General features: G+C 34.6%; 2 protein-coding genes across 6 annotated transcripts in view; one reads left to right on the forward strand and one right to left on the reverse strand.

Annotated features, from left to right (window-relative positions):
- The window catches only part of LOC149776915 (putative transporter SVOPL), a 62304-nt gene extending 47849 nt beyond the window's left edge, over window positions 1-14455 (forward strand). For both annotated transcript variants that reach the window (XM_089941627.1, XM_089941626.1), the window contains exon 15: window positions 336-14455. In XM_089941627.1, the coding sequence (XP_089797753.1) occupies window positions 336-359 (24 nt within the window). In that variant the 3' untranslated portion in view covers window positions 360-14455. The remainder of the gene's footprint in view (window positions 1-335) is intronic.
- Window positions 14449-24815, reverse strand: part of LOC149776916 (S-adenosyl-L-methionine-dependent tRNA 4-demethylwyosine synthase TYW1-like) — a 44203-nt gene continuing 33836 nt past the window's right edge. For all 4 annotated transcript variants that reach the window (XM_089941624.1, XM_089941622.1, XM_089941623.1 and 1 more), the window contains exons 12-15: window positions 23351-23528; window positions 21657-21903; window positions 19996-20163; window positions 14449-17653 (exon numbers count right to left, since the gene is read on the reverse strand). In XM_089941624.1, coding sequence (XP_089797750.1) covers window positions 17435-17653; window positions 19996-20163; window positions 21657-21903; window positions 23351-23528 — 812 coding nt within the window. In that variant the 3' untranslated portion in view covers window positions 14449-17434. The remainder of the gene's footprint in view (window positions 17654-19995; window positions 20164-21656; window positions 21904-23350; window positions 23529-24815) is intronic.

Below are 24815 nucleotides of genomic sequence, written 5' to 3' on the forward strand. Positions count from 1 at the left end.
AGATCGAAGATTTTTTAAAACAATGAACACACAGAAAATTAGGTGTAAGATATACATACAATAAACTTCAACAGTACTAAATAAAGAATACAAATAATTCATTTAATTTCAAACTCTACTTTGTCTGCTTAAATTGAAACTAACTCAACTTTTGTATTACTGCAGCATTATATTAATGAAGTACATGTAAATTAGCTAGTGCCACTAAGCCTTTGTATTTCATAGGTCTTTTGTTATGGCAAACATTTGTAAAGACAAAGTGTAAGTTTCTATTTTTCTACAGTTCTTTAGGTTATACTGTATTTGTCTTTGAAATGTTTTTCTTTTTGTTTCAGCAAACAGTTCATGTAAGTGCATGATGCTGGCAAGAAATTGGTTGCTGAGAATATTTTCCAACCCAACCAAATGTTATATCATTTCAGGTTTTCAGAATCTTACAGATACATTTTACTTCATGGGTAGAGTTTTGAACACTAAATTACTATACATCTTTACTTTGGGATCATTTTTGGAAGATATTTTTTGGAATATATTTTGTCAAGCACTTTTTAGCAAAGCAGGTAGATGATAAGATCAAGTGCAAACACACTTTTGTTTGTGAAATTTGAATTCTTGGATAAACGTTCAAAGTGTACTGTATGTATAATAAGTTTCACAATATTAAAAACAAGGACCCATTTTTAAAAACAAGATTTGTTTTATGTGACATTTTGTGGTACTTAATTTGATAGACAGTTGTGGATATTGGTAGATCATGCCACAGATTGTTTAAAAAATATCACATTTCATTGATCTTTGTTTGAAATGTTGGATTTTTCTGTTGCATAAATTATGGTTATCTTTTAAGTGAATTGGTTCAAGTTTTGACATATTGGGAAACAAACATAGGGATAAACTGAGATCACTTAAATTTGAATGGAGACTTTTTCAAAGTGGACAGCTTTCACAAAACATTATAATTTTTTGTTACCATTTTGGGATTTTATGTTATCATTTTAGTTATAATTTTGACAGTTTATATTTTTTTCAGATACAAATTTAGTACAATTGATGTGAAAGTAAATCTGTTTTAAAACAGTGCAATTGGGATTCTTTTTGCTTAAAAAGGAGTTGAGGAAATCCCAGTATTTTTCTCCATTATGCAACAAAACTTTTTCAGGAGAATTGAAGATATTTTGATTGTATTTTATACTTTGATGCCTGTTAAAGGTTTTGCGAAAAATAACTTGCAACAAGTGAATCAAGAAAGACAGTGAACAAAAGAGAATTTCAGATTTCTCCTTTGAATACATTCACCAGTCACATTAACATTAAGAAAACAAAAAAAAATGGTACCTCCTGGATCCAGCTCTCCTAAAGCCCTTACCCATTACCCTCCTTTATCACTTCAATTCAGGAGGCAATGCGATAAGGCTTCTCTTTCCCCAAGCCTTGCAACAACTGTTATTGACTAGCCACCCCAACTGTCTGCAGAGAGCCTACTCATTGGTGCCGGACTCCTTCTGTTTCACTAGTACACCTCTCCCTTGATAACTTATGCACAGTGGGGTTGACAAACACAGACCACGCTATAAGCAAGGGCATGAGTTACCAAAAAGGGACCTCCAACAATTGAAAAAATCTGCTTAGACATCGAGAAAACCGGGGGTGGCGGGTGGGGGGGTTTAGGGAACTGGGCTTTTTAATGAATCAATCCTTGTTTTACAATCACATTGATAATAATTGTTAATAATGCCTTTTTTTAATGAAGTTGTTCATTATTCTGTATAAATAACTTTTTTTCTTCAAAAAGTCCAACATGTGAAAGATCAATCCAACTGGTTTCAACAACCATCACATGTACATTAAAATTACATCACTGCTTTCTCTTTTGTTGATTAGCCTGGTTCCTGGTGTTGTATTTAATAGTATAGTGCCAAGTCAAAGTAGCAGGGAACTAGACTAACCATTGATACACCACCAAACAAGATTCCTAGTGACATTTATTTTGTGAGACAATCGTGTATTGTTCAGTTAGTACAATATTGATGTCGTGATTTCATTGGAATTAATTGTGAAACTTCTTATCATCCTTCAGGATATCTTTAAGTGCCAGTTCAGGAATTCTCTGAAGAAAAAAACCTTGCCCACAACGGCCCATATCTGTGAAACTAAGCTCTTTATTTTATGAAGTATTCCTTTCGCTTGGCCGACTTGTTATCTTTGATTATAGTTTTTAATGAGTTGGTTAATTTAAGGCAGTTTAATTATGTTACATACACAACAACATTTATAACAGTGTTCGATTGTTCAATTGAATTGAGTTCACCTGACATAAGACCGGGCTGCTAGATTTTGTGTATGTAGGATTTACATGCCTTTTAACTTTCCTCTTATTCCACCTCCTTTATTTGATTCAAAAGACATAATTAACATGATGATATAAAGGAGGCCAGCTTTCAATTAAGTGAAACAATACAACAAATACTTCTGCAAGTCAGTTATCAAAACATGGTCGGCACTTAATTAGGTTCTCAGAGAAATGGTTGCGGAGATAGCTGTTACGGTAGGTTGATGCATTTTACATTGAAATATACATTGCATTTATGATTACACTTAAGAGGAACTAAAAGATAGAATTAAAACACAAATTTCACTTAATAAAAATTATTTAATTGGCATATTAATATTAATGTGCTGCCTACACTAGGCGTGACATTTTCATTGATCAAAATTTCCTTGAATATCTTTAATTACAGTGTACTAAGAATGTTTTTTTGGAAAGAAAATGTAACCAATTATATTACTGTTATTAATAGTTGATAATTTCATAGTTAATTAAAATTTCCAGGTCCTATCTACCATTTCTGACCATAAAACAAGCTTTGTATCGATGTTTCAGTAACCAATTTTGATTGCGATTTTCTTTAACTTCAGGAAATAGGGATAATTTTTTTTTATAGTATTTTCTGGTTAAAAAGAATGAGATCCACGAGTTATCAGGGTGCGAGTTATCAAGGGAATGGAATAATTAATTTATTTTTGCTAACTGAATTGGAAATCCAAGTTATTTCAAATGAGCTTCAGATTTTCGTTTATCCAGCTTCCTGTCATTTTGTCTTCCCATTTCATGACAGATATGCCATCAGTTTCAATGGAGAGGTGGAAACAACCTTTCATCCCTTTCTAGACTTAGTAGTGAATTGAATAAAATCATTGTCCACCTGGGCATGGAGTTTCTTAAAAATCTGAATGACATCTGTCTGTGTTATGTTCATGTGGCACAGGTTATCAAACCCATAGAGTTGATTTCCAGCAGGGATTTAACTTCAGCTTGAGAGTTTCTGCAACTTCTCAGTTTAGCATCAAATTTTATTCTAGACTTCCTTTTCATGCACCTTATGCCGATGACTCTGCTGGCCCTTTTAAGTCAAACAGCAAATTATGATCATGACCAGAGTAGTATTGTGCCTGTATCATTGGTGTAACAAGCATTAGCTCATGGCAGAAATCCCTCAGAGGGGAAATTCCCAAACCGGAAGTTAGGGTATGTATAGAAGCCAGTTTGTATGGTTGGGGTGTGTCATGGGGTCTGGAGGAGTTACCTGTTCACATCAACCTTCTGGAGATGAAGGCTGTTGTCAACATTTTTAATTTCTTGGAGGATCAACAGCCTTGGAAATTCATCCTTGTCATGTTGGACAACTCTGGTGGTTATCAACTTCCTTAAACTGGGCAGGGACGAAATCACCTGACCTTTGCATTCTGGTTTGGAATTATTTTCTGTGATAAATATAATCAACCATATCAGACAATTCCTGGCATGCTCAATGTCCATGCTGACTTGTTGGGGCCAGACCCTTCACACCTAGTGGTCCCCTTCACACAGATTGGTCCATTCATAAGATGGTCTTTCATCAGGTTTATGTTCTTCGGGGACATACAGTAATAAACCATCTTGCAACAACGTGGAATCATAAAATTTACTTCTGAAACTGGTGTTGTAAATAAATCCTTTTTTATACAAAGAAAGAATGTTTCATTATATGGTTATGTACCTTTTAATATTTAGACTTCTCGGAAAAGTTACCGTGTCAATCCCAGAACATTTGTATATTTTTATTTATTTGGGTGCGAGGACCTATTATGTTATATCTAAGTTGCATCAGATCACAAAGGACAGCTAACATTAAAAGTAAAAATGTTTATTTACAGAAACCTTGGAAATTTACATTTTACTTTCATTTATTGCTGTCAAAATATATTTTACTGTTGGTATGCATTTTTATTCAGGATACCAATTTAGTCATCAGAATTATAATTGATGGAGTCATCAGAATTATAATTAATGGAGTCATCAGAATTATAATTGATGGAGTGCTATGTAGATTTAATAATCATATTGTTTGTTGACAAGGTAATGTTGAGAGCCATTTCTTTCTTTCATCAGTAATTTGTCTAATTCAGTAGTTCCCAAAGTAGGCAGTACCACCCCCTTGGGCAGGGGGGGGGGGATTACCGAGGGGGGTGCTAATGCTGAAAGTGTTTTATGGGTTAAGGTAGAGGGTGCTGAGGATAACCAAGGGGGCAGTGATCCAAGAAAGTTTGGGAACCACTTGTCTAATTTGTGATATGGATATAATGCAATTACAAATATATGTTCCTTGTTTCTTTCTTATTGTTAACAATAGCCATATTGGTGATAGCTTGCACAACTTCTGTTTTTATTTTGAACTTTACTGTTTACTGCAGAGTTAAGTAAATTTTGATTTTTTTTTTAAATATTAAATTTGCACACAACTTTGTTTACAGTGTGGCGAAAGTTGACATATGATATATTTTGTATCATTTTTTAACAAATCAGATCATAAGAATATATTATTTAACCCTTTATCCTCATGCAAGCGTCTTTGGACACCTCTCCTCCATTTGCATGGAAGCGCCTTTTGACGCCTGCTGTAAACATCAGCCATTTTTAGCTGGTTTTTGTAGCACCAACTTAAGGGAAAACTCCTATTAGATACTAGATTCATTTCTGCGAATGACAATAAGTCAGATCACATGGTCACTGTTTATGCACTGGTCGATATCTGCTATTTAAAGTAACTGGGTCATAATCTCCACTCTCCAAAATGGCGGTCGCGGATTTCATTCAGTACTTACAAAGTTTTCATGATTAGAATCACAACTATGAAAGATTCAATAACTTAGGTAAAGGCTCTGATATTGATGTAGGCAGCAATTAGTTTTTATAAATTATCAAATTCAGATGATTTAGTGATGTACATGCAGACGAAAAACTTGTAAATTTCTAGTATGAGAAATGGCAGCTATGGTTGGTCATGTGGCCTCACTGACATGACGGTGAATGAGTTCTCTCAAGATTTTAAAGCGCATAAAAATTCTTCCATGAAAAATAATTACACAGCTATAATAATCTGACTTTACTTTTACCTTTTTCCACACATAATAGATGTGTACAGAAAATGTCAGATGGTTAAAATTGCTGTTAAACGTAACATACACTAAATTGCTTAACAGTTAACAGGCAGGCCTATACATATGGAGTCAAATAGGTAACAGGTGTTCTGTTTATAATGCGCTGCACTTTGTAACTATGCTCTGTGAGGTAAAGGGTTAAGTTCATTGTGTATTTTTGAATACATTTTGTGCCAAGATGTATCTCTCCATTTTAAAAAGAGTCATTAAATGAATAAAACAATTGTATGAAATTTGATACCATGAAGAGCCTTCTTCCTCGTTTCCAGTCCATCTCTTTGTCCGAGTTGATCTTGAGACTGGTATTTTATACAAATTTTACCCATTTATATTTTCACGCTGTTTGGAAAAATTTTAGTGGAAGTTCAGAATCTGTTTAGGACTTAGTTCTTACAGAGTAATAGCATCATGATGTTGTATTTTTAGAAACGTGCAATCAACCTGTTTGAATTTGTTTGCATATAACCTACTCTTGCATATACAATATATTTTTGTCTAGTAATATAATTATTTTGAGGTAGTTTAATCTTGCATGTATAGGCCTTACTTCTTATACAATTTGCAATTTGATGGAAACCTACCATATATACTCACAAATCTAACTGTATAGACCCAGATCTGCCATGGTATCATGTGCTAGCAGGTCTGGGACTATGCAGTCTGTGAGGTGTAATCAGTAAAACAAGCAACCTAGACTCTGATATGCTGGCACATTATGTGATGGCAGATCAGGATCTATGTTGTTTGCATTTGGACTTGTGAGGATACATGGTATTCCATTCCACTTCTGGAATAGGACTTTACATGTAATTTGTATTAAAAAGCCAAAGGATTGTGCGGTTTGCCAAAAGAAGAGATTTTCAAAACATTATACAAATATCTACTTCTTATAATTTGAGTACAACTGAAAACAACATAGACCCTGATCTGTCATCACATAATGTTCCAGCAGATCTGAGCCTAAATGTTGTTTGTTCTACTGATTACTCCAGACAAACTGCACAGACCTAGATCTGCCAGCACATAATGTGATAGTAGATCAGGGTGTATGCAGTTTGTAGTTGGACTAAACTTATAATCAAGCACCAATTTTAACACCCTACCATGACAGCAGTAGGGACATATCATGTTACCCTTGTGTGTCAGCCATACCTTGGTTAAAGTTGCATTTACATCATTTCATGTTATGTAGAGGGGCATCTGTGTTCCATGAACACATTTCTGGTTTTAAACAAAATATCCTAGGTAGCATAAAATAATATTTCGCTATTAACCTTGACCAAAGTTTCAAGTTCATGCATTGAAATATAAAAGCAACAAAGTGGTATCTCATTTTAAATCCCCTCATAATACTGGGACATCTGAAATAAGACAGTGTCTTAGTTAATCCCATTTAATTGCCTGGCTTGATTTAATTTTAATTTTATTAATTTATTTCACACGGTTTCAGTTTTGGCTGATAAGAACCAATTGCAAGACAGTGTGATTTAACTTGTCCAGTTACAGGACTCTCATATAATGAGACTGCCTTATAGTGAAGTACTTTACACATAATTTTACTACAAGTATGATAAAATGGGATTAGTGACCATATGCACCTTACAGCAGGAAACATGTCATAATGAAAGGCCTTATAGCAGGGGAGTACTGTATACCTCACCTTATACAAGGAAATATGTTATAATGGCTTTATAGTGAGGGAGTACTGTATCGCCCACTTTATAACTGGAAATGTCTTATAATGAAGGGTGTTAAAATGAGAGGGTGCTTTGTCACTTCTTATAAATGGAAACATGTTATAATAATGGTCTTGTTGTGAGCGCTATATGACACCCCCATAACAAGAAATATGTTATAATTGAATGACTTACAGTGAGTAAATACTGTATGACCCCTTATAACAGGTAAAATGTTATAATAAAGTGCCTTACAGTGAGGGAATGCTCTATTACCTACCTTACAGCAGGAAACATTATAATCAAATCCATTATAGTGAGGGAATGCTGTTGTTAACCACCTTACAATAGGAGAAATGTTATAATTAAGTACCTTATAGTGAGGAAATGCTGTTATCAGCCACCTTACAGCAGGAAATATCATAATGAAGGGCCTTATAGTGAGGGAATGCTCTATCACCCACCTTATAACACCCATGCTAAGTCACACCAAAAACATGTACAAATGGTACTGACAGCTGCCTTGCTTGGCACTCAGCATTAAGAGGTTAGTGTTAGGACTGGTCGACCTGGTGTCAGGATAATGAGACTGGGTGGGACACCATGCTACATGTCTGCGGCATGATGCCCCAGTGCTAGACATCACTATACACTGCCACACTGCAGACATCATATTGATATGACTGAATTTTTTTTTTAAAGCTATGTTAAAAATCCAAATCATACACACATACATACACACACATTATATCAGCAAACATTATTATGAATGGCTTTATACTAAGGGAGTATTTATTTGTAATATGCCTCAGAATAAATTGGTTTTCTAACACTGTATACCTTTAAGGTCCTAGTGAACAGATTTATAATAAGGTGCAACTGTATTAAACACATTATTTGTTAGAATCAAGTATTGGAAAAGCAAGAAGAGCAGGGTTTAGTTATTTATACCACTTTCTTGTTTTAGTGCACTCTTATAACTCATGAATCCACGTTTGACATAGAGGCAGGTGGGAAACCAATTTTTTTCATTTAGAACAGGACAGAATTATGTTTTTATTACCTAACAAAAAAACTCTGGAGTATAATTTGGTAAATTAAAGTTTAATATATAATGCTTGCTTTATTGTTGAAACAGCAGTTAGTAGAGTGACATTTTTGGAATCTTCATCATAAAATGTGCACATTTTAATAAAAGAATTATATTTACAGAAAATTCTGAATAAGTACATTGATATATGAACAAATATTGATCATTGAAAATGATGATAAATACCCCACTGGTGGCAAGATTGCAAGAAATAAATATCAATTAAAGAAGTCTCATCATACCCTTGCTGCAGTCAATATTTATGGGCCCTGTTGCTTTCTCATCATACCCTTGCTGCAGTCAATGTTTATGGGCCCTGTTGCTTGAAAGTTATCAAAGGATGTGTAGTTTTAACAATTGCATATACGATTCAATAATCTGATGCATATTTATTTATTAATATATTTTTATACAAAGATACATATTTGAGCAGATTTCTTTACTCGGATCTATTTGGAAAGTTTAAATTTAGTATAAATTGTTTGTACATGATTTAGAGGATTTGTAGAGACCTTATGAATGATACGAGATTAGAAATTTAATTCGGTCTATTTGGGATTTGTATCTTAGTACATGTACATTGATGTTAGCAGACGGAAGTAAAGTCTGTTATTAATACGTTTCATTTGGAACCATTTTCTGATGATTTATATTATTCAAATTGTTTTTGCTACAGTTAAATACTATGTACACAAGTATGTATATCTATAGATTTTCGCTACTATAGTATTACTTTTTTTCATGGGCTACCAATTTTTGTGGATTTTGTTGTTATCCCCCAAACTTTGAATTTCTTTAACCAACAAAGAATTAACTGGACAAAATGATGCTCCCTTTACCAGATTTCATTCCTAGAGATCAGCAAAGCTATTGGATTCTGATAAATCCGAGTCATTACTATACTCAGATAGTGATATAGTATTAGCTTTTGCTTGTTTGTTTTATTTTGAACCCGTGTATAAAAATTATAAAACATTTTATGTTTTCAAAGCACATACATCTATACAGTATCTGGTAGCTATAATTTCCATTTGCTGCCTTAAATCGATATTTTGTGAGATAACTAAATATAGAGAGAAACATGAAAAAGCTTAAGGGAATCTAAAAACTAGTGATACTGAAAATGAAAGAAAGAAATGAAAGAATAAATTGTAATGAAAATTATATTAAATGCCTATTCTGATTGCACCTACTGTGGTTGACAAATTTAAATTCTCCAGAAAGCATATCTCATTTTATCCATGCATTTTTGATCCAAATGAACAACAAGACTAAAATGCTAGAGCTATTACTTGAAGCACAATCGTTCCTAAACAATTACAAAACCACTTTAGTAACAATGTGTCAATGAGGTCTCCTGATAAACACATGCTGGTTAGGCAATTAATGCCTAATACAGAGCTAAACAAATCCAGCTTTCTCAAAGCCATGGTTAATAACTGACTCCTTCACTCATGAACTGTAATTATCCATTCAGCATATAACCATTGGATTAATGAGGTTGCAGGTCATCACCAGTGACAACTTTACGGACATTGATTTAAAAAAGGTTATACAAATTAACTTTAATAACCAATTGGCATAGTAGGTTCTTGGCTGTTGACTTCCAGTGATGTTTGAGAACTCAGACAAAAACATGGTGTAAGTCAGCTTTAAAAGTGTTTGATTTATATTTTTACATGTGATAGTATTTTTTTAACCATTCAAGTGACTGCCATTTGCTGCTGGCAGAGTTTTATTCTTTAGTATTCTTTATTTTGGGTATTAGTGATATACCTACAGTTTTGCAAAATTTACTGGCAAAACTGTGAATTTAAGTACATATACAAATGTCTTTTATACAACAAAAACAAAAAAATAAAGACCCATAAAAATAAATGATACTACAGCATATTGAAGATATAAATTTCAAAAGGTAGAAGTATTACCTAAAAATGTTGTCGTGACTCAGAATTGAAAGAGATGAAAAACATATCATTTTACTGTTTAAGTTAACTAGTCAGTTTGGTGAAGGTATGTATTTATTATTTACAGCTGTGTTCCAAACTTGTGAATTTTACTACTTCTACGATATGTTTTATTGCTTTCCTTGTCAAAAAATTATGGATTATATCAAAATGTCTCCATGTTATGAAATTAGGACATTGACCTCCTTGTTTTAGCTCTACTGGTCATAGATCAGAAGAACTTAACGGATTGCCATGAAACTTTACAGACACACATTTTTACACAAGGTTTTGTTCATAAATGAACGTGGTGTTGATCTGACCTTCAAAATCTTGTTATCACTACACCTCCAGAATGGATGGCCATATTGACATGTGTTTTTTAAAAACAAAATGTCTGATCATGACTGGTTGGTTAAAAACGAAATTGTGCAGATCCAGCATCCACTCAGGCAGCCATCTTGAAAATTTACACGTATAGCTACTCCTAATAAACAGTAATAATGGGGATTTTCAACGGAAGACATTTTATGGTGTTAGTACTAAATAAAAACATCCAGTTTAGCCATGATGAAATCTTATTATTCATACTACTAAATGGATGGTCTCATAGACATTGGGTTTTCACTAAAAGTCTTGTGTATAGTTGGTCCTAAATGAAAATTGTGCCAATCCTACATTCAATATGGCCACAACAGCCATCATCTTGAAACACTTAAAACTACTTCTAGATGGAAAGTCAAACTGACATGGGGTTTAACAAGAAGTCTTCTTATGTTGTCTTGATGGAAATGATGCCAATCGGGCATCCAGTACAACCACTATGGTGACATCTTTAAAATCTTGGTATTGCTCTTCAAGAAGAATGGATATATATTGATATTGGGTTCTTTCTGGCCAGTAGAGCATCAGTCCTTTCATGGGCCTCTTGTATTTGGTCAAACTGCAAACAACATCGACCCTGCTCTGCCATCACATAGTCTTAAGAAACTGCAGATGCCAGATCTGTCAGTGCATTACACAGTGGCAGATATGGGATTATGCTGTTTACAGATGGATTTGAATTGTAAGCTAGTATCTTAGGGAAGTTGTCAGTAATTCTGAGAATTGTATCTGCAGTAATCTTGTGTAATAATTACCCTGTTGGTACACATATTCGACTTGTTATTTTGTCTTACCTGGAGACAAATTTGAAATGGAGCAAACATGTTGTTGTCCACTGTCATGGACGAGCATCAACCCGATTGTAATGTTTTGTTTTTAAGTGATTGCTTTTTCATCCAAGTGAAATTTACCCCATAGGAGTGGTGATGGTGGATTGTTGTCAAAAGCTACTGCATAATTTATACATATTTTGCTATGCTCATTTTCTGTAATGCTTGCATCTGTCTTTGGAATATTGCATAAGTAGACAGTTCATCTTAATTCCAAACCAACATTGGTCTTCATTCATGCTCATGGCCTTCCCTACTTTATAACCATATAGTCATCTATGCAGCCTTATTATCTATTTGAAACCTTATGTTAGCATTCATGTCTGCCACGATTGCTAGCGATGATCAGTTTGTACAGAGTATGATTCGTTTGATAAGAAGACAATGTATTTCACAATTTAGTGCCTGGTGTAGATTTTTGCCATGAATTCTCTGACATCGGCTTGTGCATTTTCAAGGTGTATAAATGACATTATTTGATTTCCTAACAAAAGAACATGCACAAATGCATAATTTAGAAATAAATCAAAATGATAGTTTTTAAAAGAAATGTATAAAAGGAAGAAGTTAATTATGAAAGCAAATATAATATGCAATGAAAAAATTTGAATAGGAGCTGGATCTCAAATGCAAAACTTCCTAGTACATCCCATTACTTGTACATTAGATAATATTTATGATAAGAATCCTTTTCAGGACCAAATTTGGTATAAACTGCATAGTTACAAGCTAGAAAATCATTAGCAGAACAAAGAGCATAAATCTTTAGCCTCCAGTACATTATACGGCATGCAAGTTGGTCTGCACTGGATGTCAGTACATTATACAGTGTTGAAATTTGGTCTACACTGGATGTCAGTACATTAAACGTATTGAAAATTGAGCGATGCTGGTTGCCTGTAAATTAAATTGTTGTTGTTGTTGTAGGGCTTAACACCATTTTTCAGCACACGATAGGCTATACATGGCAGCCAGTATTAATAGTGGAGGAAGAACCCGGGAAAACATCCGGAAAGAACCACCAACCCACGAGAAGCTACTGGCAGGCTTTCTCACATACCCACATTGGCCGAATCTGAGACTCAGGTGCAGTATGGTAATAATACACAAAGATGAACAGGATGAAATTTCGCTTACCATATATGCTGATGTACAAGTTGAATCCAACTGCAAACAGCATTGACTGATGCACTGGTAGGTCAAGGTCTATGTTGTTTTGATTTATGTTCTGAGAAATACATTTGTTTGCAGTTGGATCATATTTACAGTAAATGCTACTTTATCTTTTTAGGTAAAGAGGAATAAATTAGTCTATATCTTAACAAATTAACAGTCTTTTCAGAGATGTCACAATTTTTTTAATAACAGGAAAGTTATCTTAAAAGTGGTCCGTACATTCTGTAAACTTAAAATTACCATGGTACTGGACCAATGACGTATTTAGTTCTGAAATGTTTTGAGGACCAGTGCAATATGCATTTACTCTTAGCCCACTTTAGGACTGATCTGTTTATTCATAAGATTTTCAAACAAGCAACAATCGACCAACTGGTATGCGAAGTTGTAGCCTGTCATCTTGGACTGCTCGATAAGTCATTCCTTTCATCTGGTTATTAAATAATGTGACAATTTATTGGTTGTTTTCCAACCCAGCAAAAAAAAGTATGGAAAGAACAAAATGTTGATCTTTTGTTGTGTTCTAATGAATTAATGGTTACCTGGTCATATTGAAAATAGGAGAGTAAATCAGTACCAGATTATACTGAATTAGTGGTAGGACTGTAAATCTGCGTACCAGGCTATACTGAATTAGTGATAGGACAGTAAATCTGGGTACAATGCTATACTGAATTGGTGATGGGATATTAAGTTAGGTACCAGACTTTACTGAACTGGTGATAGGACAGCAAATCTGGGCACCTGACTATACTGAATGGTGATAGGAGAGTAAGTCAGGGTACCTGGCTATACTGAATTGGTGATATGTCAATTAATAATTAATGATCTGAATAGTACCATGGATACTCGGGAATAAAACTTTTAAGACATTTTTTTGTTTTACTAACAGAAGTATTGTCAGAGTAATAAAAAAGAAGTCTAATGATTTTTCTTCATTAGCATATACTTCATTAGCATCAGCTTGAAGCTTACTTTGTAGTCATGAAAAATAACAATAGAGAAGTCAAAGATTTTATGGTGGAGTCAGTTCAGCATTTTGTTCAAATTACCGATACATGTAGTATGGACATGTTTGAGCTTGTTTGACATGGAGGTTGTTAAAATGAAGCAGGGGAAAAGGCCATTAGTGCTTAAGTTTTTCAGGTTGGATTAGCAACACTCCAGGAGTTGTGGGTTTGAATCCTTCCCAGGCCATGGTATGTTTTTTGGGCATACATGTTTGGTCCAATTGTCATAGTTTTCTTGTGCTGATATACTGTCAAATACCACTCAACTAAAAATTAAAGTGCAGTTTGAAACCTGAGTACCTAATAGGTTACTTCAATGACAACCTTCTTTTGTTAGTTTTTATTTTTCTTTAAATTTTGCTCTGCTAATCAAACCTAAGATGCAACCAATATATTTTAAAATAGTTTTTTTTTTTAATGATATGTAGTACAGAGATGATTTGGTGCTGAGAACTGTTTTATCATTTCATAACTGTTACATTTTGAAATCTCAATTGATCCATAAATTGCATTGATTTAAAATTTTGAGAGTTTGACTAGCTTTGACTAAAATCTATTTTCTGCAGTGGAAGATGCATGCGACTTTTTGAGAAACAAAAAATCCCATGCTGCTTTGACAAAAAAATCACCATCTACTACCCTGTACCCCCATAGATTTCAAAAAATAAAAAAAAGTTTGAAGTTGTTTACAAATGAACATGATCAGGTTTTATAAAGCAGCATATTAGAATAAATAACTTGATTTTTATGTATTGAAATTGGTTCTATAATGTGTACGGAAGGACATTTTTGTTTACAATTTAAAACTTGTTATAAAATTGTGCATTTTTGATCTCATGGCCATCAATAAAAAAAATATTCAGAAGCAGTGTACTTTTATTATTCATTACTAATAAAGATAAAAGCCCATACAATCAATTTTACATGATACAACAGGAGAGACAACCCACTTTCACCAGGTACAGAAAGTTTCTGCCACACATTCAGGTGTCCCTACATGAGACAGATTCTTAGATTTTTGTTTTAAATATTAGTACATATCATAAATACTTATTTACAAGTCAATTCCAACTGCACACTGCCAACATATAATGCGCCAGCAGATCTGGGTCTGTGCAATTTGGTAGGAGTATTGAGTAGTACAAACATAGCCTCTGATCTGTTGGCACATTATGTGGTGGCAGATCAAGGTTTATATTATTTGTTGTTGGATTACACATGTAATTTTTCTTAGATTGAAGTTAATACATACAATTTCAGTAATACATGAAGCTCACAATAAAATGCAGAGATACTGTTACGATTTTATCTAGAAAAGGGGAGATCCCCCTTATCACAAAAATAAGCAAGGGGAAGGGGAGGAAATGGTCATAGTTCATTATTTACCCTTAAATATCCATGTATTTTTGTCCTGCTCCACTCGACTAGATCTCTGTTGAGATTAAAATCCTAAAAAGATGTCTCTTCTCATTGTATAAGCATCAATCTATTCAATGTTTCTAAGCTTAATCCGTTCTATATGTGTGAATGAAGATCAGTCTGTGCTGAGAATCATCTTTTCAAAGTCTGCTATCTGAAGGGGCTTGGCCAGCCTGAAATTTGTTGGATAACTGTTCTGTTTGGTTGTTATGTACAATTTACCACAATTCATAGGTACTGTCTCTTGGATATCTCTGCTCCAAAATGAGATTTTTCACTAACCGTCTCAGACTGCTCACCAAACTGAATGCCTAATAGCCAAGCCAAATGCAAGAACCAAGAACTCAGGATCAATTCTGTTGAAATTTCTTTCAGTGCTGTTCATTGCAGATGTTATAAAAGCAATTGTTTTGCTAAAAGAAGTTAAAATGGCAATTGTTTAAGGATGCAGAACTCAATGGATGTTCAGCCATATCATAAACTCACTTTATGGTTCACATACATAAAGTTTAATATCAGAGTCTGACAGAAGTCATCATAAAGGCATAATATAAGTTTAAAAACAGAAACTATTTTCCAAAGTCATGGATGGCATTCCTTGAATTAGAAGAAGGTATGAAACAGCAAAAAATGGAAACATGCTATGCAATACTGCTTAATGGATGAGGTTAAAATGTGTATACTTAAATCAAAACTGCCATTAGATCTATGAAAAACACAAAATCATTTCAGTAGTCACATAAAATCAAGACACCCAAGTGTGCCTGAACTTGCTCACCTGACTTGCAAAACTTAAAAGTTGACATTTTGTTAAGTTGGCTGGCTTATGTAGTAGTGTAAAAACAAACTTCCCAGATTTTGTCATGTTTATTTTACATCCTGATCAAATTTTATTCTGAAAATAACTTCACAATTAATATGCAGTCTATTGTTCATGATCAAAATCATCCAACATCTTGATCATACAAATCAACCCTCCAGGTTTTATAGATCTGCAGCAGCAAGCTCAGCTAATCAGATGCAGTGTATCTCATTAACGTGGTCTATATCTGAAGCTATATCAAAACCAGATCAAAACTGTATTCTAGCTGAGTGGCAACAGGCTCGTCCAATCAAAAGGAAAATGACCTCATTAACATACATGGATCTGTTCACTTTCAATATTGCATGAGATCTTGATACTTCAAATCCTGATTAAAAGTGGATCAGAAATATGGCTTCGTGTGTGGTTTTAAATAAGCTCAGTCAACCAGACGCAATACTGCCTCATTAATATGCAAGTTTCTTTCTTGTCATCAAAACTGTCCAAGATCTTGACATTAGAAGGATATATGCCTACTTTGATAAAAACAAGATCAGAAGTACAAGCTCAAGTTTGGTAAAGGCTCAGTCAATCCAATGCAAAATTACCTAATTTACTCATCATCAAACCATCCATGTTTTAGATGACAAAAGTCCATACTTAAAGTCTGTTCAAAATCAGATTAGAAGTGTGGCTTCTAGAGGAATAACAAGCTCAGACAACTGGATGCAAGATCACCTTATCCAAGGAACTCTTATGATATAATGATGAAATAATCATATATTCTGAGTTTGACCAAAACAGATCAGAAATTAGTCATTATAGTGGTAACAACCAATCAGAGGCAAGATCACCTTACTTAAGATGCATGTATCTCACTCATTATCAAACTCATCAGAAATTGTATCAGACACGGACACTTCAGAGTGGTAACAAGTAATTGTTGATGGACAGATGGACTTTATATTTATGGTCATACTGTGTGAATAGATTTAAAAACAAAATTGACATTTATACAAATTTAGATTGGTACATAAAAGAATATGGACATGGAGATGTCGGTGAAAACACGAACTTCTAGTATGCGTGTGCAACACAGAAATATTGACTGAATATTTGCATTGTAAGAATAAATGGGTATATAACAATAAGATAAAATAAACGGTACAATACTGAGGATAATTTAAAAGAAAAGAGCCTTTTTCATTCAAGGCCAACAATTCTAACATTCCTTGAAAGGATCTGGTTGCAACACAGTGTTGACAAGGAGTCTGTATACCTTCAGGATCCAACAAATCTTGTGACAGAGTTGACAAGAATGCTGTTTCTGGGATACCACATGTTAAATTCTGGTACCTTTATGGTCTATTACATGATATAACTTGTTCTATGCTTTGCCAAAACAAAACTATTAAAATATTTCACAATAGCATATTTACTTATAAAAGGAAAGTGTTATGCTAAGACTTTTGCTAAAGTACCCACCCTGGACAACTCAATTTCAGTTTGGTTACCAAGTTTTATTCTTGGAAGCACATCTTTCGAGCATCTGGGTTTTGAAATTTGTGAGATCTTGACATATTCAACACACATGTCCATAACCACTTAGCTTCTGATTACAAATCAGCAGCCACTGATGTCTTTCTGTTTTTTTCTCATGAACCTTTTTTCCTTTGGATCAAATCCTTTCTCTTTACACCCAAACACAGCCCACTCAGGGGTTTTAGCCATATAGTCTTCTGCTGTGAACATCTTTGTTCCATTGCTTTCTTTATAGTCTCTGATGAGCTGATTAAATTTTGAGTAGTCGATCCAAGTCCACCATTCTCCATTTATCTTGAACTGAAATAAAAATGTAACACTCAACCTTCTCATTACTGACTAAATTAATGTCTACTTTTCCAGCTGAGCCAACTCTGTTTTTTATCATTTCAAAGATCAATTTTGCGGTTGTATGGTAACCTACCTTCTTCTTTCATTTTTGGCCTGCAACTATCAACTTAGATAACAAGAAGTCTGGAAACGATATTAATATTGTAACTTGCACATTAATGTTAAAAGATAAAATTAATACACTTGAGAGCTGACGTTTTGTTTAACCGTTTGTTCAAACTTAAGTTACTTGAGCTTGAGTGATAAATCAATAAAATTCAGCAATAAAAACAGACTTCTGAAAATAAAACTCATTCCAAGTAAAGGTTGTGAACAGAAGAAGCATGAATGGCACATTATGTGCACACCCCATGTTTAATAGCAATCTGTGAAGTGTGTGTGTGTGTGTGTGTGTGTGTGTGTGTATGTATGGATGGATGGATGAATGTATGTACAGTGTGACCCTGCTATAACATGGTAGCTGGGGTCCACAGAACCTGAGCTTCTTATAGACCCAACCAAGTCATTTGGCTGAAGAAAACCACGTATATACCAAAATAAGATGGCTGGGGAAGGCATGACAGTAATAAAAGCAGGCACAAAAATTCATGTTTATGATTAAATGAAGACAAAACTAGTCTGAAATACACTTGTACATTGACACCTTACATCTGTGTAGTACAGTCCAAAATGTGTTAAGTACCATACATGTATATGAACAATTCATGAATTCAAGTACAGATCTCATGTTATAAAATTCATGTATCAGTCACATCCTGTTAGATAACGAATTGCAACATATATAACAAATGGGAGTCCTTGTTTGATCTATATCCCAGTGACAACAAACACATGTCACTAAACAATTAACTACAATATTGTTGCCAGCAGCACGACTACTTAGTTGTTTACATGCTTCATGTACATGTACTTAAATTGGCTAAGATTTTGGTCAGCTGGAGACAGCAGTCATCTTGCTGAGGCTACTCCTAGGGAAATGAAAATGTGAACAAATTAAAAAGCAATTTGATGACCAGATATCTATGGTTTCAAAAGATTGGAAATTTCAACTGTGATCATAAGCATAAACCTTTTTCCTGCAATGGGAAACTTTCAAGGCACAATAAACATCTTCCTGTCACTTTGGAAAATGCAACAATCCGTCAGATTCCATTGCATTTACTTAAGTTTGGTGTTGACTTCCTTTGTTGAAAGGTGCTTTATTTTTACTGATGATTGTAGCCGGCTTGATTTGATTAAGGGTGCAGTGTTACTGAAGTCATCACTAAAGAACAAATTTAGAAGAACAAACAAAAGCACATTTATAATTCTGGTGGCAACAAAATATAATTATAGAACATTGAGACTGAATTTTTTATTTAAAATATTGCTTAGTATTTATACAGAACTATGGGTGCTTCAAAGGTAATCAGTGTTCTTTGAAGTTAAACCAAAACTATCTTTTCTGGGTATATAATTTTTTTTACTGATGTTTGGTCGACTGTAGTTGTTCCTGTTCCTGCCTTCAAAGGTTGATCAATTGTAGCTAGTCTGGTAGCATGACTATTTGAGTGCATCACAGTATAGTATTCAGGCCTGATGTCAGCGTAAGCAGATTGTGATATAACAATGCACTGTTAAGATGGTTTGTCAATATGAACTAGTTTCCAGTGCATTTTATATCCAAGTTTGCAACTTCCTTACATGGTGCATTTTAATTTCTCCACCCCAAACCCAAGACTGTATACAAGTTTAAACTGCCAACAATGTTGTCAGAAGAAAAAGAATCACCAGATGGTATATTTGGCTGCCAATAAGCAAAAAAATTGCAATTTGAAACACTGGTGAAGTCCAGATTCAGACTGATTCCTGACCACCCATTTTAGATGGCCAATTTCCTGGTGCAGAAGGGCGTCCGTATAAGAGGGGGCCCAATTTAGTAAAATTGTCAAACATAATATTGTCCATCTTAGCAGTTACATTGTTGTACATGAAAAAATTAAACAGCATGTAAACTGATAATACCATCCTAGCAAAGCACTGTAAATTTAATTTAATTTTAATAAATCTGACACAAAGTGGAGGATGGGCATATTACCCGACATCGAGCTATTTAGTTTTACTAAACATCTGCACACAAAAAAAATGAGTGTACACTTCCAATGAAGCATAAGCTTATCATCTGATAAATATACTACTGTTTCTCAGGTGGGGCTTTTAAAGCAAATCATGCTGCTTCACTTAATTTGGACATAAAAACAGACTTTCTTGTGAACTTTAAACAGCCTATTCTGACAGAAACTAGTGCTTACTCTTTTGTGCGCTAGCAATAAGCAATTGGAGTGCTCATGCTCGGAGGCAATTTCGTAGTTGGGTAGCTGCTCAGCCAGCTGCTGGACAAATCCCACCACTTCCTCATGCCAGGGGATGTTCTCCATCGTCAAATTGGAAGCCTTGGATTCACCACAGTATGTCACTCCCTGAAATGTACATGTAATATTTAGTATGACAAGGAGCTCTTCTTGCTGCATATTTACACCAGTGGCACCTTAAAATCGCATACGGCACACTGAAAATATATCTGTGGGACAAACTGATATGTTAGAATAGCAATTAATGCAATGCAATTAACCAAGTTACGTTTCCAGATCTTATTATATACCCATTTAATCTTAAAATGGCGGATATGGCAAGTGATACAGATTTTCAATCTGGATTCCACCCCTAAAATTTCTGTATTCCATACTGAGACAGGAACTACCTTACAACTTGAAATATCCAATAAGGGCCCACTTATAAAAATATATAGGGAATGATTTACTGCTAAATATCACATTTGTAATTTTACGAAATGCATTTATATTGGGTGAAAATTGCCACTTTTGCTGCTGGGGATAATGGAATAGTACCATGATCAGCAGCAGTGAGCAGTTTATTTGTAATATCGACTGCAGAACAATTAAGATTAGCTGAGGTGGACAACAATATTTTGGACAGAAAATTTGAGGAGTTTCAGATGAAGTCGGTGTGCAAAGTGACATCTAGTTGAGAGAGAGAGAGTTGGTATGCAAAGTGACATCTAACATGAAAGAGTTGGTGTGCAAAGTGACATCTAACATGAGAGAGAGAGAGAGAGAGAGAGTTGGTGTGCTAAGTGACATCTAACATGTGAGAGAGAGTTGGTGTGCAAAGTGACATCTAACATGAGAGAGAGTTGGTGTGCAAAGTGACATCTAACAGAGAAAGAGTTGGTGTGTAAAGTGACATCTAACATGAAAGAGAGAGTTGGTGTGCAAAGTGACATCTAACATGAGAGAGAGAGTTGGTGTGCAAAGTGACATCTAACGAGAGAGAGAGAGTTGGTGTGCAAAGTGACATCTAACATGAGAGAGAGAGAGAGAGAGAGTTGGTGTGCAAAGTGACATCTAACATGAAAGAGAGAGAGAGAGAGAGTACTTTGCTGATGAAATCTAGCTTTGAGAGTTAAAAAATTCCAATACCAACAGCATACACTGTTCATTATGCCTATGATTTCAAGTGAACAAAGACGAGTCAGACTTGCTGGCACATTGAGCATCAGAAGATATGGGCTGGTGACAATTGCAATTTACGAATTACCAATGAAGAGAGCAGGGACATTTGCAATTAATGCACTGCAAGAACTGAGACAACTATGTCTATTCACTGTAACAGAATTGTTTAAAAATAAATTTACCACTCTATCAGAGACATGTTTTACATGGATAATGGATAACATGTAATAATGTATTATCGCAAACTGAATTTATCCAAGTTATATATTATAAACTGACCAGGTGTCAAACAAGTACAGCAGCCCCTCTCCTCTTTGATGGACAAAGTAACCAAATCATGTCATTACGCCATGGTTCACATGCTGTCCAGAAAATACTGGCTAATGGCTCATTTGAACTTAGAATAAAAAAGCAATAAAATGTCACTGGAAGATACCAACCTTGACCTCTATGAAGTCTGGCTCTCCAATTGAAACAAGCTCAGCATAGCTTTCAATCTCTGCAATATTCCATGCTTTCACAAGGGTAAGTCTGTACACAGTTCTCTGCCCTTTTTCTGAGAGGGCTTTCAAGCTAGCAATAAATCGTTCCCAGAAATCACGAAAAAGTGGGCGATCAATTTTTTTTAAGCTGTCCTTTGTGCTTGCATCCACACTAACATACAGTTGTGTGACTGGGTTGAGATTTCTAAGAAAATAAGAGAACAAGTTACATTAAAGAAAAACAGGAAGTTCATATTTTTATCCCAAAAATCTCACCACAGCATGCATACAACTGCTTCCAACTGCAAGCTATTTATATACTGTTTGATATGGTAATGTGACTGGTCACTGGATGACAATACCATGGATTTAGTATTGAACAAATCTGCTTATTTTTACTGCTGTTGTTGTTGCTATGGGTTTAATACCATTTTTCAGCACATGCCTAGCTATACATGGCAGCCAGTATATTTGGTAGAGTAAGAAACCAGGAAAACTGCAGGAAGAACAACTGATCCACAGAAAGCTACTAGCAAGCTTTCTCATGTACTCACAATGGCTGAGCCAAGACTTGAACCCATGTGGAATGAGGTGAGATGTCAGTGTTCTGTAAAGGTCAGGGCTTTTGACTATTCTGCCACCCACGGCCCCTCTTAATTTTATTGAGTTTGTCAATCTCAATTAGTTGAAAATGATAAATAAATTTCTTAATTGACACTATGATAAGTATGTTTCCTGAGCAATGTTGATTACAAGCAGCTCCCACTGTGAAGATATGAAAGTGACAGAGAAAGCTCAATACTCTGTCATAAATTAAGTAGAAGAGACAAAACCATAAAAGGTACAGCTATATAGCCTATTGTATAGCATTTTGAACTAATTACAAAAAATATGCTGAATTGTTCCTAAACTATGCTGGTTACAAGAAATTGATATTGTAAACTCAAAAACTGATAAACAAAAAAGGATGCAACATGGTCCAAAATTGAGCTAGAAACAAAACATTTTTTTTAGGCACCTGCTCATGTGTATGGCTGTTAACCTTTCAAATGGCATTGAATTATGTCAAAGGGATGCTGAGCTATGCTGGCTAAAAGAAAAGTAAAGTGACAGCTTGAGATGTTTGGCCCCAATAATAATGTATTTTGGAAATATTTTCCTCCAAAAGGTCATTCAACTACAAAATTTATGTTATGTTGGCCAACTGTTTTCCATGCAGCAGCCTCAAAGCCAGACAAAAGAAAATTTATAACTTCCCTTTCATTTTCACCATACATCCTAATAGAATCCCTATCCCAATCCCCAGGAAGAAGACTTTCACTGAAACTAGAAATGTGTTCAAAGAGCAAGAATGCCCCACCAGCCCTTCTTAATATATGAATTCCCTGAACTCTATGCTAAACTTAACCATGGTGTGATCAATGAATGGATGAATTGATGGAAGGATGATGGTAATACTGTATGCCCTTTCTACATTTATTGCTGGATTTAAACCAATTCTGATGACTTTGCATTGAAATTTTGATGACTTTGCATTGCAATTTTAATGACTTTACATTGAAATTTTGATGACTTTGCATTGAAATTTTGATGATTCTGCATTGAGATTTTGACAACTTTGCACTGAGACTTTCAGATTTATTGCAACTTACTTTATTGCATCAGGAAACTGAGCATTGGTGACAAGGAAAGTTGAGATTCCTTTTTCATGAAGAAGATCGATGAATTTGTTGATTTCTGGATACATGATAGGCTCTCCAACGAGGGACAAGGCACAATGCTGGATCTCTTTGGCCTCCTCCATTTTCTCTGGCAGGACTCCAGGCACACCTGATGACAAATAATATTTTGTTTGACATTCCTGCCATTTTAATTCAATTTTATATGTTCTCGCTACTGGATAGTATATAAATTAAAACTGACATGTAATTAAGACAAAACTCTCCAAAGAATTCAATTCCAACTAAACTGATATCTATATGAATTCAAGCATGAAAAAATACTATGAAGACTGATCTATATTTAACAGAAGTGATATGCATCATTTCCAAAAATATATGACTCAGCAAAAAAAAAGTACTGCATGCCCATATAAAATATAAAAAAAACCCCCAATTTTTCAGTCATATCATTATGACGTCTGCAGTGTGGCAGTTGATAGTGATGTCTAGAACTGGGGGCATCATGCCACAGACATGTAGCATGATGTCCCACCCAGTCACATTATCCTGACACAATGGCCAACCAGTCCTAACACTAACGTATTAATGCTGAGTGCCAAGAGAGGCAGCTGTTAGTACCATTTTTATAAGTCTTTGGTATGAATCAGCCGGGGATCGAACCCACGACCTCCAGCATCTGAGACAGACATTCTAACCTCTTGGCCACTGGAGTGGTGCTAAATGAATGGGGTATTGAGTTTATGTTCTGTCATGATGAATCATATTTCATTGATCTGTATTGACTGAATTGTGCAAAAAACAAACTTTTGATGAAACAAGGCAAGGAATAAACAATCAAACAAAACTTTAAAATCTAAATACAGATACTGGTCACAGAACTGACAGAAGAGTAAATAATTAGTGTATGGATACAAGTGAGAATTTTACATATCACAAATAATGGGATGTACATTGTTGATTAGGTCTTGTACAAAAAATCTTCAATAAAAAACAGCAAACCATGTGACCATGATAGTTTATTTCTGTCAAGAGTGGTTAACAATACTGGCTACTAGGGAGATGCAAGTGAAAAAAACCCACATTCTTCTTTCTTTCAAGCCTTAATCTGCAGAAATTTTCAATTTCCTAGTAATGTTTTAAAATTATGTGTGCTGTAGATAGCGTGCAACAATAAAGATGGACATTTTGAGTTACACTCGCATTACAAGTGTGCTTAATGAGTTATAACCATTAGTAGATTTTGTTGTAATTTTACTTGAACTTATCTTTCTTTGTCTTTGGTTTGGGTGAATTATATGGATGTTTATAAGAAATAAATCCAACTTGTATTAATGGCAGTAAAAAATGATACCAGAAATGCATTGAATAAATCAGGCAGTGACAAAAGATGTGTAATCTGGAATGGTTCATGGTCAACTGTAGGGAAAAATCTTCA

The sequence above is a fragment of the Sinohyriopsis cumingii genome, chromosome 18 (genome assembly GCF_028554795.1).
Source record: "Sinohyriopsis cumingii isolate HCF-2022 chromosome 18, ASM2855479v2, whole genome shotgun sequence".
Classification (NCBI taxonomy): Eukaryota; Metazoa; Mollusca; class Bivalvia; order Unionida; family Unionidae; genus Sinohyriopsis; species Sinohyriopsis cumingii.